At 46.1% G+C, this 21162-nt stretch overlaps 2 protein-coding genes across 2 annotated transcripts in view; one reads left to right on the top strand and one right to left on the bottom strand.

Moving 5' to 3' along the window:
- LOC119166932 (uncharacterized) overlaps positions 1 to 5942 on the top strand; it is a 74961-nt gene extending 69019 nt beyond the window's left edge. The window contains exons 13-17 of the mRNA XM_037418322.2: positions 66 to 165; positions 1478 to 1559; positions 3264 to 3378; positions 4563 to 4667; positions 5629 to 5942. Coding sequence (XP_037274219.2) covers positions 66 to 165; positions 1478 to 1559; positions 3264 to 3378; positions 4563 to 4667; positions 5629 to 5886 — 660 coding nt within the window. The 3' untranslated portion in view covers positions 5887 to 5942. The remainder of the gene's footprint in view (positions 1 to 65; positions 166 to 1477; positions 1560 to 3263; positions 3379 to 4562; positions 4668 to 5628) is intronic.
- Positions 5943 to 9558: 3616 nt separating this feature from the next.
- Positions 9559 to 20908, bottom strand: LOC119166933 (decapentaplegic morphogen). The gene is made up of 2 exons (XM_037418323.2): positions 20651 to 20908; positions 9559 to 10963 (listed from the first exon to the last, which is right to left on the bottom strand). Exons 1-2 carry the CDS (start codon positions 20664 to 20666, stop codon positions 9867 to 9869), a joined length of 1113 nt encoding a protein of 370 aa, XP_037274220.2. The 5' UTR covers positions 20667 to 20908; the 3' UTR covers positions 9559 to 9866.
- Positions 20909 to 21162: the final 254 nt, after the last annotated feature.

Genomic DNA, 21162 nt, shown 5'->3' with positions numbered 1-21162 from the left:
GAACATGCACAGTAGAATTGGGGCAGGAGTGTCCAGCAATGGTTTGAGTGTTTGCTAACCTGTAGGAACAACTGGAGGGAAGCAGAGATGCTCTCGAAGCTGCTGAGAGGCTTAGCCAGCAACTGGATCGTCGAGAGGAGGTCATAGCGACGCTCAAGCAGCAATGTGAGTAGCCTGGCCTAGCATGCCATTCTTTCGTCTCTGAAGCACGGAGTCGTCTTTGAAAATTGAAAGGTGTTCTGCACGGTGACTTCACTGGAAGAGAGAGACACCACTGCACTGGCACCCTGCCGAGGCCTAATCTCATTTGGTATCTCTGGGGAGATGAGGGACGCCCGGGGAACCAGATGAGATGCTGTCTCGGGAGGACCACCCATGCATGGCACACCACCGCACATTCTATCTTCCCCTTCGGGTAAACCTGTTGTCTACCATCACCAACTGCTCGAATTTGCCTTTCTGCATCTGCTGCCTGCGTGTGTGTTTTTTTCCAAGGGCTGCACTGTTCCACTGAATGAGCAATGTGCCACTGCCTGTTGAAGGTATAGTTGGTGCATGGTGTGAATGCTGCGTGTTTTTTGTTCCTCTTTTACTCTTTTGCTTGTTTGTCCATGTAGTGTTCATGCTTTTGATGCTGCTAGCATGGCCTGTTGTAAAGTTATCCTCGAGACAAGAACCTAAGTGTACATTAATGAAACATGGTTGCTTGAAGTCTGGAGTATTGTCTAACCCTTGCCCTTTAATGCACCAGTTTCATTGAAGAGGTGAAAATCTTACATGAATCAGTTACGAACTGATCAGAGGAAAAAAAAAGCTTATTTGCTATAGCAGAGCTGTTCATGCGAAGGCTCGGCACTTGCATGTACCTGGCACGAATGTAGCTGCTTCAGTCATGAACATGCCTCCTTTCTGAAGCTCTGATTCACAGATTGTAGCATGTAGTAGTACTTCAAGAGATGAAAAAAAATCCGTAAACAGGGATTGTGTGCTTGAGCTGACATTTCAACAAGCAGACTTGTCTTCTTCAATGCTAGAGCTAGCCGTTAAGAAGACAATCTTGCCTTGAAGACAAGTGCATTTGTGGAATTCAAGCACGCACCTCCTGTTTACTGATTTTTCATTGCAAGCTTTTGTCTTCCCCTTCCCTTTGTTTTTTGAATTCCCTGCTAGAGACGGCGTGACTTGTAGCTCTGCCAACTGATGTGCCTGGCGCATGTGCATTGCCATAAGCATGAGGCGCATGACATTGGCCTCCGTCGACTGCTGCAAGAAGACCGTGGTGACCCGAACTGAGCCTGGGCCTGAGTATTACATCAGGTACTGGTCTGACAGATGAGCCACCAGTACCTGTGTGATATTCACTCCCCCGTCCCAGACACTGCATCGTCCTCATCCTCGCCACAGGCTATGCTCGTTGCATGTGTGTGCCACAAGTGATGTGGGGCCAACCATGCAGCCTTGTTTCTTGTTGTTCCAGTATCTGAGCGAGAAGCCGAGCTGGAGAGGATACACCAAGAGGTCCACCATGTCCGCAGCACGACCGAGGGAAAGGTTGACAAGTATGTGGATTCCAAGGGGAAAAACAGAACAGTGGGGTTGCCGATTTGCCTCTCATGCTGTCCTCTATTTTTATATCCCCTTCAGGCGAGAATTATAATCCACTGTCTGCACATGTCTCAAATTTTCATGGCACGATTCCAATGCACTCAGTGTTACATGCCAAGAAAAAAACATGAAGGAATGTTTTGTTTTGTGTGTGTTTCAGTAGTGCTAATAAGCATGTAATTAAATATCTAATGATTTTTCAATCAGTCAGCATCAGTCTTCGCATAAAAAGAATGAAATATTAGGCCCAAGTGCAGGCACAGTATTTTTTTGTTGTTGCATTCATTTGAGAAAAAGAAAAAAATGCTCTTGATGTGGGTCCCGGAACACTGCACGTCAAACAGTCATCAAACACTGTAGTGTCTCAATCAAAGTGATCCTCTGGAGCAATACGCAGCATAAAGAAGCTAAATTATTGGTATTTGTCCACTCGGGAATCCTGCACAAATGTGCACACGTTACAAGCCATTCGAATAAACATGCGATGTGCCTCTAAATTTGGTATGTACAATTTTACACGCTGCTGCTGAAGGGGATATAATGCTGCACATTGTTCTAAAATTGAATAGCCAACATTGCATCACAACTTTTCACCAGCTTCAGCCATCTGTGCTGTTTTATGGGTAAATCTGTACCTTTAAAAGTGTAGCACCCACTTTCACTGAGATAGTCGTGTCATCAGCAGGTACGGTCACATATGACATCGTTGGAAAAGCGACACGTCACCTTTTGGTACTAGCAATGCTGGCAGAATAGCGAGAACTTCAGAGCAGCACAACTTAGGTTGCTGGCCCTTCCAACTGCATATCGATACTTTTGCCATCTCAAGCAAAACTTTGCTCTTTTATGGGGTGGTATGATGTCATAAATTATACTTTCTGCCCATCCCAGCTCCCCCACTTGTGGGCATGACGCCCTAAGTGCCTCAAAGAAGTTCTAATCAGGTTGGGTCACATCACTCTCCCTAGCCACTGCTCCTTTTAGGGTTTGGAAAAGCAGCACGCATGTCATTTATGCTAGGTCATGTATATTCTGATATTTCAGTCTTGGAAATGATCTTAATGACATCTTGCCATTTGTGCCACTCATCTTTGTCATTTATGAATGTCATAGTCTGGCATATTGGATCACTAATACATGGGATGAGCAAATATCGGATTGTCAACTTTAACAACAATTCATATAATAAAAATAAGTGTGAATCAAATGGGGGAGTAGGAGGCACTGAGCTGACTGTTCAATTTGTGCTTTAATGTTGTGCCGATTTCGATACTTGTTTTCAAGTTATTGGCGCTGCAACGTATCAGAGAGTAAAAGTACAGCGAAAATTGAAAATGGTAATATTTAAATAAAATATTTATGCAACTCTCATGCCAAACTGATGAAGCAGTTAACGAAACTACTACAGCCTTGCAATGTGGGAGGCTAGGCAGGTATGTACTATCAAGGTTCCTTTAAGTCGTAAGGAGATAGTTTACATTTAAAACACCTGTATAGTGTCCTAGCTTTAAGTCTAGTATCCCTATTGTATTGTACATGTGCTGTACATGCAAAAAAATAGCACAATATGTTGTTCACTTGTGTGTGGCCGCCAAGAGTTTCAGTGATCACAAGTGTCCTCACGCAGTGAGTGAAGACAGTGAAATGTGCTCTTGCAGGCAAATAATGAAGAGCTTAGTGCTGGGCTATTTTAGCAGTCCACAGGGTCAACGTCCAGAAGTCGTCAGACTGTTGGCCCGTGTCTTGGATTTTAGTCGAGATGAAATGGACAAGGTAAGTTTTGCTCCTGTCGAACCAGCGCTTGTTCTGTATGGTTGTTCTTCTTCTTCCCTGTCTTCATGTGGTTCTTTGCTGTGGTTTCTTCTTCCTATTTCTCTGAACCAACTCGCACAAAAAGCTACGTTGTTGAGAAGAGTTATTGCATACTACTGACAGGCATATTCAGTTACTTCAGGCGAAAGAGCCAAACAGTCTCAGAGGGGTACTGACACGAAAATGTTAAGCTGTAGTTTTTTTGTGTCAAATGAAAAGCCATGTCCTCAAAAACCCAGAAAGTGTTCTGCTAAGAGCGAGTCCACCCACAAAAAGTATTGACAGTACGTTTTCAAAAGCTACTTTCAGTTCCTGCTGTATTGTGACGTCTCAACACAGTATGAGCTTCTTGTCAGGTGCTCGTGCAAGACAGTGTGACGTTTCCACGGCTGCTCTGCATCGTGGCTTCATTGGTAATGCACAAGGGACCATGTTGAATGTCTTGGGTTTCACATTTGACCATTTTGGAAGTTTTGGTACCTAATGTCATCACAAGTAGCTAGACTGCTGCGTGAAGTCGCCACAATTTATGCTGTAGCCTGACGTCAAGCGAATGTCGATGCTATTAGGTGTCATGGAAAAATTTAATTCAGTATCAAAATGAGATATCTTATCAGAATTTCCTGGGCTTGACAGTTCCTCAGAGCAGTCCCTGTATACAGGGGACTTGTGTGACAGTAAACTCGCCCTTTGAAAAATGATGTCAGTACCCCAGTGAGGAGATCTCAGTCTTGTGCTGGCGCTGGTGGCAATCTGAATAAAGAGATGGGGTGGGGTTATTTTGCGGCTCAACGTTTCACATTTTCATAAACATATTCCGGTGTGAGGTGGGTTGTTTTCTTCTGTGATACTATGTGTTTTGATTTGTATTACCTTTGTTATTATTTTATGTATGCACAAATATTTTTGTTGTTTGCTGGCAGTCTATGCTAAAATGTGAGGGTCAGTGGTCTCTTGCAACTTCAAGTTCTTTTTAATTGCTTATTGTGTTTTTTCATTTTCTGTGCAACCACTGCAATCGTATATGAATATTGTGATCATTGTACCCTAACAAAATAATCTGCAAGAAAGAATGGGAACAAACTTTTGGGTAGCTCACAGTGTTGCTTCATCAAAGAAACTCTGGAAAAAAACTTTTCTCGCAGGCTGGGATCAGCCTGGGTTCTCAGGAGGGCAGAATCCGCATAGGCTGGATATCTGGTTTCTTTCGGAAGTCAGCTGACACCGTACCTAGGCCTCTTAACCGGGAGGTGAGAAAGCCGACTTGCATGGATCTTCGCCTTGGAGATGAGCATTCGCTTTGGATTTGCAGGCAATTGTTCTCATAGGAACCAGGCCTGAATACTACTTGTCTCCCATGCAGCTTCTTCAAGCAAGATTTCTTCAACTTCTTGCCGATAAGGACTACAACAGTTACAAATCCCGTACCAGTGCGTTTAATGCACAAATTTATAAATAAGCGCACCTTTATTATGGCCAATATGTAGCGCATTTTATCCTCTGTTGAGGCATGATGCAGGCAAAATGAAGTGGCCTGACTTCATGCTGCAACCTCTTGGCGTGTTTCTTGTTCCGGAAGTCATTAGAAATTACTACTTGAAAAACAGTGTTAATGGCTCCATAAGGGGTTAGTTCCTATGACCTGATCGCTAACCCTGAGGCTTATTCAAATATTCACTTTGGTTCGAACTTAAAGTATTGGAAATTTCGAAGTATTCATAATGAATGAATAGGTGCATATTAGTCCACATGAAAACCCTGTGTAAAAGTGGTTTCACTGCAGCGAAGGGGTGTTGTAGCGTGAATTTAGAGAAAACTGGCACTGCCGTGGAGCCCCACTCGAGGGTTAAGTGAACATATTACATCGATTTGTCACTTTTTAAGTTTTGAAACCTTGTTATATCGGGTTATATGCTCTAAGTATAATAAATTTTAAGCATAACGTAATTCACTGGTTGTCCGCTGGTTGTGTTCTCGGTATAACAATCCTCCACTGCAGTGAAACCACTTTTACAGAGGGTTCTACTTGCGGTTTTCTATTCATCCATTTCGAATTCAAATATTTATAATAATTTAAATTTTAATCTAAGCAAATTTGAATACTCCAATATTTGTTTGACTATTTGAAATGTTAAAATAGTCTAGTTCAATTTACTGATGAAAGGGCATTTAATTTTGGGGATTAATGCTGAGAATCCTTTGCCTTTGCAGTCCTTCTCGGCACTGTTCGTCAAGTTCCTACAAGAAGAGTCGGAGCCTCAGAAAGAAGTGCGCCTTCCTGTTGAGGCCATGGCCTTAGGGACGGTGTCTCGACTGCCAGCCATCAAGGCTGCTGCTCCCACGACGACACCACCACCACAGCAGCACCTTTTGCTGCAACCCATCTCAGAGTCACTGCCAACCCTAGCTCCAGTGACACCCAATGAACCCAGAGACTCTACTGCATTCCTCCAAGAAATGCTCAGCTGAGCTCAGCTTTGCACAATGACTCTTTCGTAGAATACACATTATTTTTCCATGTTGAATCAGCCAGCCTCTTGACTACTCGTGCCTCACTGCCTGCCTTCTCTGGTTGGCCCCTGTGGAAAGAAACATCTTCAGAGTGGCTAGCATTCAAGAATGAATCTCTGTGGATACAAGTTGTGCACTCGATTTCATATTTGGTCCTCTATATTTGGGTGTCTGCTACTATTGGATATTTTTGTCTCTTGCTATAGTTATGCTGGTTGTACATTGCACTCTGAAGCAATAATAGAAGTAAATACATGTACTATGTACACAGCTGGGCTATTGTTTCTGCTGCAAAAGTTTTGTTCTGGACTATTCACAGGAGAGCTTCAACACTCATTCGTACATAGCCCCAAGTAAATACAGTATGTGTGTATGCGCACATAAACAAGACATTTGACTAGCCCTTACATTTATTTAAGAAACAAGCTGTTTTGCTTGTTTCTGATAGCCAGCGGGGTTGTTTTTTAAAACAACCCTGCTGACTATCAGAAACAAGCAACACTGCTCCTTTCTCACTTCCACAAGGCTCACACATTGCAGGGAAATGGTGAAACATACTACAAGTCCCAAAATGTCAACTTGCGAGAGCCACCTTTTGCAAACCCTTGTACATTCTGTGGTTGCTTAGGTCTCACTATTACTTGTGCACCATTTCACTTTTGTGAGAGAGCACATTAATGTTATTCTAGTTCATTGTACGAATAGGTGCAATAACGTGCAGAGCAAGCCTTCGGTGCAAGTACTCCTATTCTTTGCATGCACATGGTCACATATGAATTGTATTTGGGAAAATGACTCATAAATTGTAGTAATTAATTACTCATAGCTTTTCTAGAATTGCTCAAGTGTAACCAAGTTACATTGCAAAATACAACTGGCTTAAAGTAACGATGATGGATTACTATCGCTTTTGAATAGTAATTAACTCGATTTATCATGCAGTTGGCATTCATGCATTAACTTGTACGTACTTTATTTACAACACATACTTTTACACTGAAGTCTTTGATCCCTCTTTTTAAAAACTTCCCATGCTAAGGTTTAGCACTCATATTAACTTGTCTTAGTTTTAATGCTTTTTTTAGTCTGATTTTTATGCCATCCACAAAAGGTATTCATTGCATTACTCAGTCTACTAAACATAATTTAATTGCCATACTTTCACTACTTGAATGCCTAGCACTTCCCTTAGCCAGAATATGCTGCCTCCATTCACACAGGTAGGGCAAAATCTTTGCACAGTGCAGCAAGATGTCATTTCTGGCAACAGCTGTTTGCAGTCACTGCGTGAATAGCACAAACTTGCAGTCAATGCTTCAACGGACTTATTTGAATAAACTTTTGTGCTTTGTCAAAATGCCAGAGGTACCACAATAGTAGGGTGCACAAGGCACAATGATACATGCTTTGATTTGCTGTATTAAATGAACCAGGATTACATTCATTTCCTCACAGGTGTGCTTACTTTTTGCTAATGGGTATAAGGTAGTCAAGTTTCTGTGCGATGTTGTTAATTCCTTTTGAAATTTGTGTCACTTGCAATAGATTTGCTTGTGCCACACTTGGGATCTAAAGGGTCTTTATGTTTTGACGCTCTGTGGAAAAGACGCAAGTCACATTGTGCATCACTTCTTTATGTGTTAATTGTAACAAAACGTGAGGCTGCACACATTCTTGCCCAGTATGTGTAAACCATTCATTGGTTGGCATAATCTGTAAGTGAGCTCCTTAATGGGCACTACATCAATTTGCCAAGTAATCATCAAATCACCTCACTATCAGAGTTTATTACATCACAATTTAACTGCCACAAAAAAAGTTTTGAATCTGTCAAATACGAGTGAAATTACGGGCATTTGTCCCTAATTTTAAGTGCACAACGAATGCTCGCGATTGCTCTACTTTGTAGGATTATGCAGAATAGATTTGTCATATTCAATGTCTGCAGATAATGATATGGTATCTGTGCATACCCGCTTGATTCAATGCTTATTACTAGGCAAAGGAATTGACACTGACAAGCGGTGCTGCATTTGCGGTGACTAGTGGATGCAAAGGCCCATGTCAAGCTGGTGCACATGCAGACAGTAAATGCGGAGTGAACGACAGAGCATGAAGACAAACCACAGCAATGCTGGCTTTTCTTATGGCCTGTGTGCATAACACGCTGTTTGCAGCATGTGTTGTCTGTACAGCTTCAGCAGCACTGCTGGCAATAAAATTTTGTTAATGTTTCGTATTTTTTGAATAATCATTTGACGATTAGACACTCTCGTGAGTGATCTTCGCATTGCAGCACGAAAATTGCTAGTCAGTTAGTTTAAAGTTGAGACTTTAAAAAGGGGCCCTGCAACACTTTTTGAGCATTGTCACAGAATGCTGCCAATCGCTCATCGAGGCTTCTGAGAACATATGAGCCAAAAATTTAAGCGCAGCGCGTGGCCTGGAATGAACAATTAATTTTAAAGTCACCTAGAGATCACTTGTTCATATTTCGACAAGTTCATGGTCATTGGTTTATTGTGTGCTATATAGTTACTGCGGCCACTTCGGGTTGCCACAAAGTGCCCGCACACAATATAGAATTACACAAGCCAGCTCGCGATCACACTAGAAGTAAGCTGTGTGTTTGAAGAAAAAAAAAAACGAAAAAAAAATGCCAGGAGGTCATGACGTGTGCTGACAAACGGTCGTAACTTCTTGACTCCTTGTCATTCATGCCTAATCTTTGCAGCTAATCCCTGTAAATCCACTCTTATTTGACTCATTCAAAAAAATTTTTTGGCAGTCGGTTCATGAGGCATACTCCTGTGATGAAGTCATTCGACAATTACTTGCAGGCCCCTTTGAGCCACAGTGAGTTCCAGTGACAGATATGGACATTAGTAAAGACCAGAGGAACATTTACAGGTGTGAGCAAATTTCTACTGAAGTTGTTGTGTTAGTCTCCCGCGGCCTTCACAGACTGTGACAAAAAGATTGGTGGCAAAGAGTCCTTCACAGTGGGGCTCTTTCAGATCAAGCACAGACCACCCAGAAAACCCATGATATGGCGGTTAGGTTCATGCTTACTTTGCCGACGTGGAAGTAATCTGAATCAACCTGCGTCAACCTACGGTTATCTCCAGGACATGAATAAGGTGCAATAAACTATGACATACACAGTCACATTTCTATAGTAAAATGTTGCTTCCACTAAGAGTATGGTTCAACATTTTATTGTGGTGTTATGGCACAAATGAACAGTTACAAAGAAAATTTGCAAGGCAGTATGCAGTAAAACAGTGCATTGCCACTAAGGAGTTTGTTTCATCGATGCTGGGAAACCCATAATGCCGCCACTTGATTCAAATACTTGGAAGCAGCTTCACTGAAGTGTGTACATTTAATAATTAAAAAAATGTTTACCACCCTCATCTTACCATGGATGTATATTAGTAGTTGTATTCATCATCTGCTGTAAGGCAAAGTGCAAATTGTACTGGAGCCTTTTTGCATTTCATACTTACCGGAGCATACTCACTGGATGTGACGCATTGGGGATGGAATGAATATGCACAGTGCAATCTGTTTGCGCTGATGAAACTAGCCAACAAAAAGTTTGTACACAGCCCCTTGAAAAGTCTGTTGTCTGGTCATTGATGCATATCTGTATGTACCTTATTGTGAAATAGTTAATCCTGAGACTTGCAGCCACAAGGGATAGCTGGTTGGGCATTTATCTGGCTCAGTCTTTTCAGGATCCTTCACTGGACACTCTTGAGTGGAAGGAAGTCTTAATGAGTAGCCATGACACTGCACTTGTCAGTCTGTTGTCACAAGGCAGTGTCGACAAGCGTCCTTTCGGCAATGTCGTCCAGCGCCACTCGGAGGACTCGCTCGCACGACCACAGTTGAGATTCAAATGCCACTGGGAGAAAAACCGCGCGCACTGGCGATCACCTGCAGCCGCATCCCTCGACGACCATGTCCTGGTAGTTCTTAAGGACGACGCGCTCGAACGCGTCCACGTACAGCAGCGACACGGGCGACAGGTCGGTGGGCACGCAGCACGCGCCAGGCACCTTGCTGGCGCGCATCGAGTTGACCAGCGACTGCACGATCGCGTGGTTCGTACTGTTCAGGTGTTCGGGCATCGGGAACGGGCACGTGCCGTGGCAGTAGTACGCCTCGTAACTGGGCGGCGCCACGATCCAGTCGTTCCAGCCCACGTGACTGAACTCGATGCGCAGCGAGTGGCGGCGACAGGCGTCGCGGCCCTGTTTGCCCGGCGGCTGCTTGCGGCGCCGTGCGGCGCCGCGTCGGACTCTCTTCGGCGCGCGCTTGCCGTCGGCCGAGTACGTGACCAGCACCGGCTGCCTCTGGGCCCAGTATCGCTCGCTGTGCCGCTCGCGCCGCAGAAGAACCCTGCTGGAGTTGGAGGCGCCCGTCCGGGCGTCGACGACTTGCACGTAGAGGCCGTGGTTGGGCTCTCCGACCAGCCAGCGGCGTACCGCCGGAAGGACGTCCAGGGCGAGCCATCCCTTGGACGAGATGGCGCGCGTGTCCAGGAGCCGGAGGTGCGCCTCGCCTAGTTTGCGAGTGGCCGGTCGGAGGACCTCGTAGACGCGTATCAGTTCGACGGGCGCCGCGGCACCGCTGGGACACTCTGAGGGCTCGGACGGGAGCCGGAAGAGGCGCAGCTCGGCCCCCAGCAGGCTCTCGTCCGGGTCGCCGCTCACGTTGAAGCGAAAGCGTGCTCCCCCGGTCTGTGCCTCGCGGTCGGGGCCCCACGGCGTGTGGCTACGCACGGTGTCGGCCGAGCCGCCGGTCGTGAGGAAGGCGCCCTCGTTTTCCCGCCACTTCGAGAACAGCTTGGCCATGTGGTCCGGCACCACGGGCAGCTTTGCGGAGGAGCCTCTGTGCGGCGCCGACTCCAGGCCGAGTGCCTGGAGCAGGCGTGCCTTGGCCAGCTCCAGCGACGGATCGCCACTGCACACGTGCGGCAGCAGCAGAGGTGGCCACAGCAGCAGCAGCCACTTACCCATCTTGTGGCCTAGAAAGATGCACAATATGGCCAAGTTTTCTAGCAAATGAAAAGCACTAAACTGCAGAGCCCGAATTCGGTATACGGGACATTGAAAAACGAACACAGCAGAGTATCGATAAGTGCAGTCTCGCAACTATTTTGTGAGATATATACCCTGTACAGCCCGCAGGCGCACTGCCTGTCATAACCGAAAAAAAAAAAACGTCGCCGGAGTGCAGATTAGAACATCAAATAAAAATTTGACCTGGACTAACCACGACGTCTCGTCGCCGGGGCCAAGAGAGAAAACATTTTATAAAGTACATATTAGCAAAGCATGTGGGAGGGAACCCTAGTCCGGGTTCCCTATGATGATCGCGGCGACAGACCAGGCCTGTTGAACCAAGGCTTAGCAGATGAATTTGCCGCATGGTCGTTAACGAGCATATCAGATTTCCAGCATTTCCAGTCATTCAAAGCTTGAAGGTGGATGCCATTGGCGACGAAGACCAGGGCGAGTGCATTTCTGTCTCTATGAGGTAGGGCTGTAGACGGCTCTGGGCTTGTTCTACTACAAATATGCGCTGTAGAGCAAAATATTAGACATGATCGATTTCTGGGCCCCGGCATCGCTTGCCTCGCACTCATGCGCACCGACCAAGGATTGGTGTTGGGAGAGGCGATTGCCGTTATCAATTAATCTGAATTTTTAATCGATCAATATGATTAACTAAAAGGTGGAAAATGATTATCTATCGTTCACCTTCGATCGATGAATGCCTAATCGATATTACCATCCCTATGCGAAGAGTGAAAGAAGACCGCGGTATCACTTCAAGTGATAATACCTGCCAAGCTTCATCTTTACACAGACACGCAAGCACACATACACACATGATATATAACTTTTTTAGCGCGCACAAAAACCTGACAAAAAAGAGACAGACGAGCGCTATGCATCGTACACCACTAAAAGAGCATGATAACTCACTAGGAAAAGAAACATTTTCACACTTGTCAGACAATTGTATATCACGCCATTGCGATCCCGTGTTTCGCGATACACGCATTTTGTTCACACATAGAGATAAACTACGATGTCAACTGACGGAAGCCTTCCATATAAATAGGTGTAAAAACGAACGTATTAGTCAAGCATTGGTGACTCTAACTGATAGAGAGTATAGATTTTCAAATTCTATTTAGCCATGCCTTTGTATGTTTGCCTGTCACATGACTTGCACATGCGCTGAGCTGGTTTCCAGGTCCTTATACGTTTTCTTCCTCTCAAAAATAGATTACTTGTGAGTAAAATAGCGCTCGTCTGTCTCTTGTCCAGTTTTTTTGCGTGCTAAAAAAGTGATATCATGGATACTTACCAACTCGCCCAGCTATCTGTTTTACTGCAACACATGCGTTCTATTTAGTCATTCAAAGTCGTATAAATCAGGCCCGTAGCCAGGATTTTTTTTTTTTTCGGGAAGAGATGGGTGGGAATAGAGCAGGGGGGGGGGGGCATTTACTGGGAACCTTGACTATTTCCGAAGAACACCTAGTATATTCATTACTTTTTTTGGTAAAATTTTTTTGTTACAGAATTTTGCGGTGGAGGGGGTGGATAGGGCACCTCCTTTCCCATGATTACAGACCTGGTGCAAACGAAAGTGGGAGCATGTGGCTCACTGTGACATGCTAAGGCACGTTGCCGGGCTAGTTGGTTGGGATTCATCATTTTCACTGGTATAGCGCACCACGACAAGGACACACACAAAGGAGAGATTCACACAGTGCTGTGTAGCGCTGTGTGTGTGTGAATCTCTCCTTTGTGTGTGTCCTTGTCGTGGTGCGCTATACCAGTGAAAATGATGACTGTGACATGCTCACCTTTATGCATGTGCTCTCACCTTGGCCGAAACATGGCTTTTTTTTTTTTCGCTTCTGCAAAGGTTCCTTATCAGGGTGCTTTAAGAGGGGCGACATTCAAAGCACCCTGCAGCGCCGCCAGAATTAAGGCGCAAAGCTGGCTGTAACGCGGGTCATTCCTCGCACGCACTCGGCTCTCGCCACGCCAGGAAACTCGGCACGGTGGCTGCGTGGACTGTCTCCGCTAATGGACGCGCCTGATAAGCAACGGCGCCGAAGGTTTTCTGCGGGCTCACTTTACCTATAAGCCTGTGAATCACCCAGAGGTCAAAGTTCAGTTGTTGTGGGCAAATTGGGATCGAGTGTACGACGAACACGGATCTGTGAGAATTTTTAGAAACGGTGTCGTGATAGCGGAGTTAGACGGGTTTGATTATCGAAACCGCGACGATCCCCATTTTCGCTCTCTCCTGCGCTACCCTTCATGGTATCCTCTCCCAAAGCCGCTTTGCCCTCTAGCTGAGCGCCCCTCCCACGCCCCTTCCAATCTCGCGTGACATACGTCACCGCTGACGTGCTGCTTGAAACACCGTGTACTTCCGGTTTTCGCGACTCCGTCCGTTTGTGAGATGCGTTGTAGCTGCGTGCTAGTTGGCGAACCGCTGCCGGCTGCTGCGGTACCTATACGAATCGTGCCGGCATGGACCCTGCGTTGCGCGCACACCTTCAAAGGATCGCCAATAGGGTGAACACGTGCGAGAACATGCCGTGCCAGACAACCTCCGCACCTGATTCGTGAGCGGGCGCACGCACGCGGGCAACACGACTACCAAGCAGCGTGAACAACTGCCAGCAGACTGACCGGAAGTTGTAGGCTCTTGGTCGACCAATCACAGCTTATTTGGATCGGCGCGTCACTCGGAGGCACGAAGTACCCGGAAAGAAGGAGGGATTGTTTCTTGGATTTAGTGGCGCGCCGGCGGTAATAGGCGAGGGGATTACACTGTCGCAACCCTGAGAAGGACAATGAAGAAAATAGCTCGGCTAATTGCAATGATCGTTAAGGGAGAGGCCTGCACGAAAGCGAAACAATACGACTGGTTCAAGCTTTTATCAAGGATAACATATGCTCTACCCTGTCAAAACCCAAGTTGCTCAGAAATCAAGATGACGGACCAGGTCATATGGAGCGCCTACAAAGCGGCACTAAAATTGCCGGTGAACACCGCGAATTAAATACTCTACGATAGAGGCGTATAAATTACATTCGAAGAGTTGAAGGCCGCGGTTATGATAATTCAGACAGAACGACTGTGTCTAACATAACCTGGACAACAACTATTATCGGTACTGAGCTACCCGGTCTGACCGCCATACTGCAGTGACAAAATCAAATTTTCAGCCACATCAAGACACAAATACAAGCGACACCGATACCAAAGAAGATGAATGCCAAATATCACAAAGGCAGAAGGCAAACCCGAGCTGATTAACTCATTAAAACCTTCGGACACAGTCAAGAGGTGCTGTACCCGGACGCCGCTCGCACTGTCAGAGGACACGTCATGGTAGCCGTTCGCAAACACACAACGCAATAAAACTAATATAACGGCATCAGTCAACACCAAATGCACAGCCACAGCTGAAGTCCTAGCAATCGCGATGGCAATCAAACATACCGACAGCGCCGGGTAGTAGGCATTGGTTATATCTGCGATTCTCAAGCAGCCTGCAGAATGTACGTACAAGGGAAATTACCCCGAATCGCACTAAGAATAGTAGGTGACTCAATCCGAGAAAACCATGCGATCATATGGTGTCCAAGGAATGAGAGGGCGCACGCCTTAGCTCGAGAACTTACAAACCAAGCGGGTATTCACAGCCCATTCCAAGGTAGTCCGTTTACGGCGCAAGACATCCTTGAACACCAACGACGCACGAGACCGGAGAACGTCTAGCTCCACTGCATGCGCAGCTGGGAACCTCAGAAGCTCGCGCGTATAGAACTCAAACACACACCTATACCGCCACTTGGAGAGAGCCCACCACATGAATCCCACACTATATGGCAGCGCTTGCCCATCGTGTGGTGCACGGCCGTCACTGTCACATGTGACGTAGGAATGCGCAGCAAGACCACATGAGGCGAGCTCGCCTGGGTTACGAGCTTACTCTAGGGAGCCGTGGGAGACGCTCCTTGCTCGGCCAAGGCTGGAGGTCCAAAGAGGCCTTTTGGACCAGGCGGAGCGTCTAGCGAGAATCATTGGAATCCTGGAAGAGGGACCCACCTACTCGCTCTTTCCCCTTCGCCTGAATAACCAATAAAGCTTTTTCTACCACCACCACCACCACCACCACCACCACGATATGCCGGGTGGTGTTTACTTACAAGAAAGAAAAAAAAAACTTTTTACGCTTATTGCGAGATCTACGAGGCCACTTTGTGCGTTTGATTTTGAGTGCAAGGCCATCTCGGCAAAATTCACCGATTTCCCAACTTAGCCGTGTAACTCGTTCTCAGGTGCTTAGTACGGCCGCCGACGATGGTAACAACGCCGTCAAGAAGTGAGGCCCGTTTCGGCACGAAGGCGCGCTCAAAGCCGTGTATTGATTGTAAACGACGCCTTGATAGCCGTGCGCAGGGTTTTCCTTCAGGGGAGGGGAAGGCGGCGCCCCCTTAACTATATGCCAATGTATGGGGCAGACTTTCCACCCCCCCCCCCTTCCTCTAAGGTCAAAAGGGGGTGCGGTGCCCCCCTGAGCCCTCCCCTCCGTCGCACTCATATATGTACCGACCCCCTGGCTATGCCAGTGCTACCGAGGTGCCAGTTGCAATAAAAACGAGGCATCGATCGAACGACCCCTCCCCACGTCCCACAACTCGCGCGCCTAAAATATTTCAATTTCGCACTTGCACAGCACACGCATATAAAGGCCAACAAGAAGTACGTCGAACCCCCTTTCCCTGTGGAAAGAGATTACGTCCCTGAACAATCGAATCAAATAATGTTTATTTCCCAGAAAGAAACAGGTTCTGGAGAGGTTCAGTGGCTAAACGCTGCTTATGGACAGCTTGGCGAGGCCAGCGAACCCTTTACAAGACAGTTGGGAAAATGCCGAAAAAGTGACTGTAACATATAAACATTGCTGAGTGCTCGCTGAGTGAAACGCGAATTTCTGCGTTGTAAGCCAAACTACAAGCGGGATTCCGCGAAGACGAACGCGATAAAAGGAAGCAGCGATATCCCCTTGACAACCTCCTGAAATGCAAATATTTTACTGGCTGCAGGATCCCATTAGAAAATGTCAGAAACATACCGCGGGGCTGGAACAGTTATTACGCGTATAAAGCCCCGTAATTACACCGTGCAATTTTTAAAATAGAAGCTAAAATTGGCTGGAGAGTCTCTACTTTTTTACTTCCCTAAAGCAACCCAAAAGCATCGTGTTATACTAAGTTGTTGACCCGGAAATCCAGTGCAGGACGTCTTTATTTTTGTGTCAAGTACGAAGCCGGTTTGTGTCTGGTGATACTTGGCTTCACCTGAGCCTTTTGCCCCCGTATATGGTTCCCGTATGGGTATGTACGCGTGAGCATAGAGTTTCTCAAAATTAACTAGAGGGCACTCTGGCGCTGCGATCGTTCAGCGACCATGGGAATGATGGGTAGTACACACATTTGCCTAGTCTTCGTACTTGCGGGCGGCGAATTGTACTTGCGGCTTCGTTTATTGCTGTGTTTCGGTTTTGTTTTGAAATAAAGATTGAATGCTTTTGAACTTCGTGAGCCGATTTAGAAAGTTAATAAAAAAGTGAAATGGTGAAGCGCAACCGCTGAACGTTTTCTAATACTTGTTTCGTAAGAAAACAGCTCCAAGCCACACGAACACACACGGAGCCAAAGGCAGGCCAGAAGTACGAATATTAGACAAATGTGTGTACTACCCATGCTCGCTGAAGCGCCATGCGTTGCAGCTCCCATAGACACTAGCGCCAGAGTTCCCTCTAGTAAGTATTGTGGGAAACTCTATGCGCGCGAGGTCATAAAATCTGGTACAGCCAGGCCTGGCTATCGATCGCTTGTGGTGAGTTCTAGCTGAGGGACCCAGGAAAACTGCGAACCACAAGTGCACATGTGCAGAGTCTGAGCCACACTTCGGTTCTTGCGTTGACTCAAGACCCACAAAATGGAAAACCAGCGTTGCTCCCCAAAGCATCGACAACGAGGCGACACAGGCGCAGTGTGGCGTGCGTCTTGCATGATTGTAGGTTAACCATCGCGTGGGGCGTAGTCCCGTGCATCGAAATATGCTACTCCTTGCCTTGGCTCTTATGAATGCGAGGCATTTCAAAACAAGTCTAACATGAAAATTCACGCAGAATAGAATGCGAGCCGTGAAATCCGTGACACAAGAGTATGTCAGGAGCTTAATTACGCTGACGATAAGAACGAACGAGACAACCTTGAAATGCTGTCAAACCGTACAGACGTCATAGTCGTCTCTGTACCCAACTTTGATTAGTGACCCTTGGAACGACATAAATGTCTGGAGCACACGATTCAGACGTTGACCAGCATTTCTAAAATTGTTGGGCTTCACCACACAAAGCATCTTGTTGCCGTGAAGCCAGCTTAGACGAAAGCTTACTTTATCCAGGAGGGAGTCACGAGAAAGACCGCGGCCGCTTCGAAACGCCTTTTAGAGCGGAAATTGTATCGACTCACATGTGGAGCTGGTTACTCGACCCGAGCGCTCAAAAAAAAAAAATTCACGCAACAAAAAAATGAAAAATAAAACTTGTAACGCACTCACCAAAAATCACTTCACACCAAAAGATGCATGTCGCGCATAGAAGAAATAAAATAAAATTTATTTATTTATTTATTGCTACTGCAGTCCCCTGGAGGGATTTTAGCAGGTGTGTACAAAAGACGTAAAATGGTTCTGGGGCTGGGCTTAAAACCGTGCCCCCCCCCCCCTCTCCGGTCGTCCCACAGTGGGTTCCCAGACCAGTCACCAAGCGCTAATTTTTTAAAATTAAGTGTGAAGGGGCTAGACTTGTCTCCTGTCCTCACGATGTGATGTAGTCACTGTCCATCATGAAAACGGGTAGGCGCCACAATTTTGTACTTCTGTGTAAAAGAATGTTTTCTAGTTAGGTCACTAGGTATTGTGAATTGTGAACTTATTCTTTTTTTTTTTGTCGTTTTCATTCTACATGCTAACAAAATTTTGAATGCTGCGAACAATTTTCTATGTATTTGCTGTTAACTGTTTTTCTAAAATAGGTACAGATGCATTTTGCCAGGTATTGCTATACCTTTAGCTTCTGTAACTTTCTTGCGTGTAATTAAAGAAAAATATAGCATCTGAGTTTGAACAAGTAAACCCCACCGGTACACGAGGGAATGAAGGAGGCACCAGTGAGCCCAACAAATAGGCGGCAGTGAGCAAAAACACCCTTCACGACATGCCCGGTTTCAGGCTTAGCCCCACTCACCAAAGAAATGTTTCTCAAAACACTGCGTGCATTGCCCACACGAACACAAGCGTTATTGCGCTTGTGGGGTTTTTGGTCTCGGCATGTAATAACGTAACAGTGAATAGATACTGTCCCAAGCGAGTAGGCGACTTCAACGTAGGCATTTCAAACTTTAGGATTTAGCTTTGTCGTCGACTCTTTACGTCACTCAATTTCAATTTTCAAAATTTGTTTTATTGTTTTCTTGTACAAGACACAAGAAACAAAAGAATGTTGGGGCTAAAGGCATATAGCCTGACAGAGGACCCAACACCTTTGTACACATTTCGTACATCAAAAAAATAAAAATAAAAAACAGCTTTTGGGGCATCCAGACCTTCATGAGCAAAAGAAGCAACAGAGCAAAGAATAGCTTCAAAAATATCATGTTACATTGAATCTGACTGATTATACAAATCTTGTAACATACTTACTACATAACATAATTAAATAGCAATCACTCAGGAAGGAATCAGACTAGAACATTAGAGACATGTGATACATACCATTATATTTTATAGTTAATAAAATACATGCAGTACAAGATTTTCATCGCCCGACTACTACCATTGCATTATATGGAACAACGATCGGCTGACGTACGGTTACTCACCCATAGGATACCCAGAGTTTTGCCTACTCGTCATGATTCACTTCGTGGAGATGCGTGGAAATTTCAGCTGTGCCATTTGCTCGATCGGCCGATAATGGTGGCCAGTGGTGATTGAAATAGTAACTGTACATGCGCGTTCGATTGACGGTGGCGGTATTATCAGATCTTAAAGCCAGAAAGTGCCCAGAGAGGCACGCCCCCCTATCTTTTTTTAAGGAGGGCCTCCTCTCTCCCTCCCCTGGCAAGTCTACTGTAGCACACCCGTTGACAAGCACTGGACCTGAACTATATCATTCACCGCCCTGTGACCCTTCCTCCCCCCTTGCCTCCAACGAAAGGAGAATGTAATAAGTCCGGCATTTCACAACTAAATTTATTTTCGGTGATGTTCTGAGTTATTTCGCTGCCACAGGCTTCATAAATTGCGTCTTGCACACTTGGACGATAAGTCACACACCTTGCGTGTGGCTTACATTAAGGTGCTTTAAGCGGATATGAATAGCGCGCCTTTGGTCCGCCGAGAAACGCGAATCCAATTCGTCTAAAAAGTTTATTCTATATGTGGGCAGTTAAGCGATGAAGTTGCCATTCGCAAAGAAAAAAAAAACACTTCTTAGAACATAGCCGCACATGCGAATCTGCTGCGACGCAAATTCCTACGCATGCCGGGTATCCGAGCTTGCTTCATCGGAATGTCGACCAAGGCTACTGTTTCGCTGACGAAATTCAGAGCTGACGGCGGAGCTCAAGAATTTTTATTATTTTTTACTGTGTTTGAAGGACAAAGCTCCATCTGATCTCTCTCGTTCTTTCGCTGAATGAATAAGTAATAATCACTCTCATTTTACACGCTGTGATGAAAGCGCGCAGATGCATATAACTGAGGGTTAATTGTCATTGCTACGCGTTCCTAGACACCACTGCTTGACTGAACGGTCAATTTGTATATTTACCTAAAGGAACTACTGAATCGGAATATATGGCACTTGTAGTACATGCAGCGCAAAAGAAACAAAACGAAACAATGCGACTGACGATGTGCATCATTCCAGCATTCAGCGGTCCTGCACTGCACTGGGATGATTACCCTTAATGCTCACTGGCGTAATACACCTGGGCTCACTGACTTTTTGTTAAGCAACTTATCAACTTAAATACCATTATTTTTTATAGTACTTGAATACCCGTTCTTGCTGTTCATACAAATGGTGGCTGCAAACAACTTCAGCTCAGTCTTCGCATGGCTCCTCCGCCGTTATGTTTCTTTTTGTTTGACCTGGCAGTCACTACGCTTTACGAAACTCGAGCGGCAACCGCACTGGCACCCACTGTTATACTGTTTTGTTGTTTACACCAAAACCTTGCAAGTACGAGATGCCGGAAACGGAGAATAACGCCCTGCAAGCTTGGTCCAAGTTTAGTATTCTCTCTAGGCATTCCGTAGGACTCGTTAATTTCAACTCTTAACGAAATTCTTCTCTGGTTGAAGGTTAGGAAATGAAGTACACTTCGAGCTAGACGCATAAAAAATATATGTACAGAACGAATAACGATGCGTATTAAAAAGAAAGAAAGAAAGAAGAAGCGGCAGCTACCGAAGGATATAATTGTGGCGTTGTTGCTACGGCGTCAAGGTTCGCGCAGGATAAGGTTAAGAGCCGCCCATCTTGTGGCCAGTCAACTCATGGCATCACGTGAGAGAAAACAAGTCTTACCAGGCGATGGCGTCATGGGGTCTTCTCGGTAATCCAATCGGTGTCCGTCGCACTCTTGACGCCACAAGGAGCTAATAAGAGAGATGACCTACTTTTGAGGCACACTCGGTGATTATATCCGCCAGGCAAAAGACACCACATGAGCACTCGAACCGTGCGCGGCGCGGCTGATGGCCTCGCAGACGTTACACAACTGGAGCAAGGAGAGTCATCATCATCATCGAGGCGGGGCGCCTCCTTGCAAACGATGCCGTGCGTAGTACAAAAACGGTGGACTCACGGCGGCACGGCTCCCTGCCTCGTGACTGACAGGCAACCGTTACCTGCTGCTGGCGTGCGTGACGTGTCGTCTGCTTGCTGCGTCGTCTGCTGTTGCGGCGGCGGTCGTCAGCCGCGTCGTTCATTCCGACGGCGCATCCTTGGGAGTTTGAAGCGACGCACGGAGAAGAAGCGACGCATGCGCACATCTGCGCTTCTGAGCGCAAACAGGTTTCCCGCAAGGAGAACGGACG

The sequence above is a fragment of the Rhipicephalus microplus genome, chromosome 6 (genome assembly GCF_043290135.1).
Source record: "Rhipicephalus microplus isolate Deutch F79 chromosome 6, USDA_Rmic, whole genome shotgun sequence".
NCBI classification, from domain to species: domain Eukaryota; kingdom Metazoa; phylum Arthropoda; class Arachnida; order Ixodida; family Ixodidae; genus Rhipicephalus; species Rhipicephalus microplus.
The sequence above is the reverse complement of the archived record's forward strand: the minus strand, read 5'-3'. Positions and strand labels throughout refer to the sequence as shown.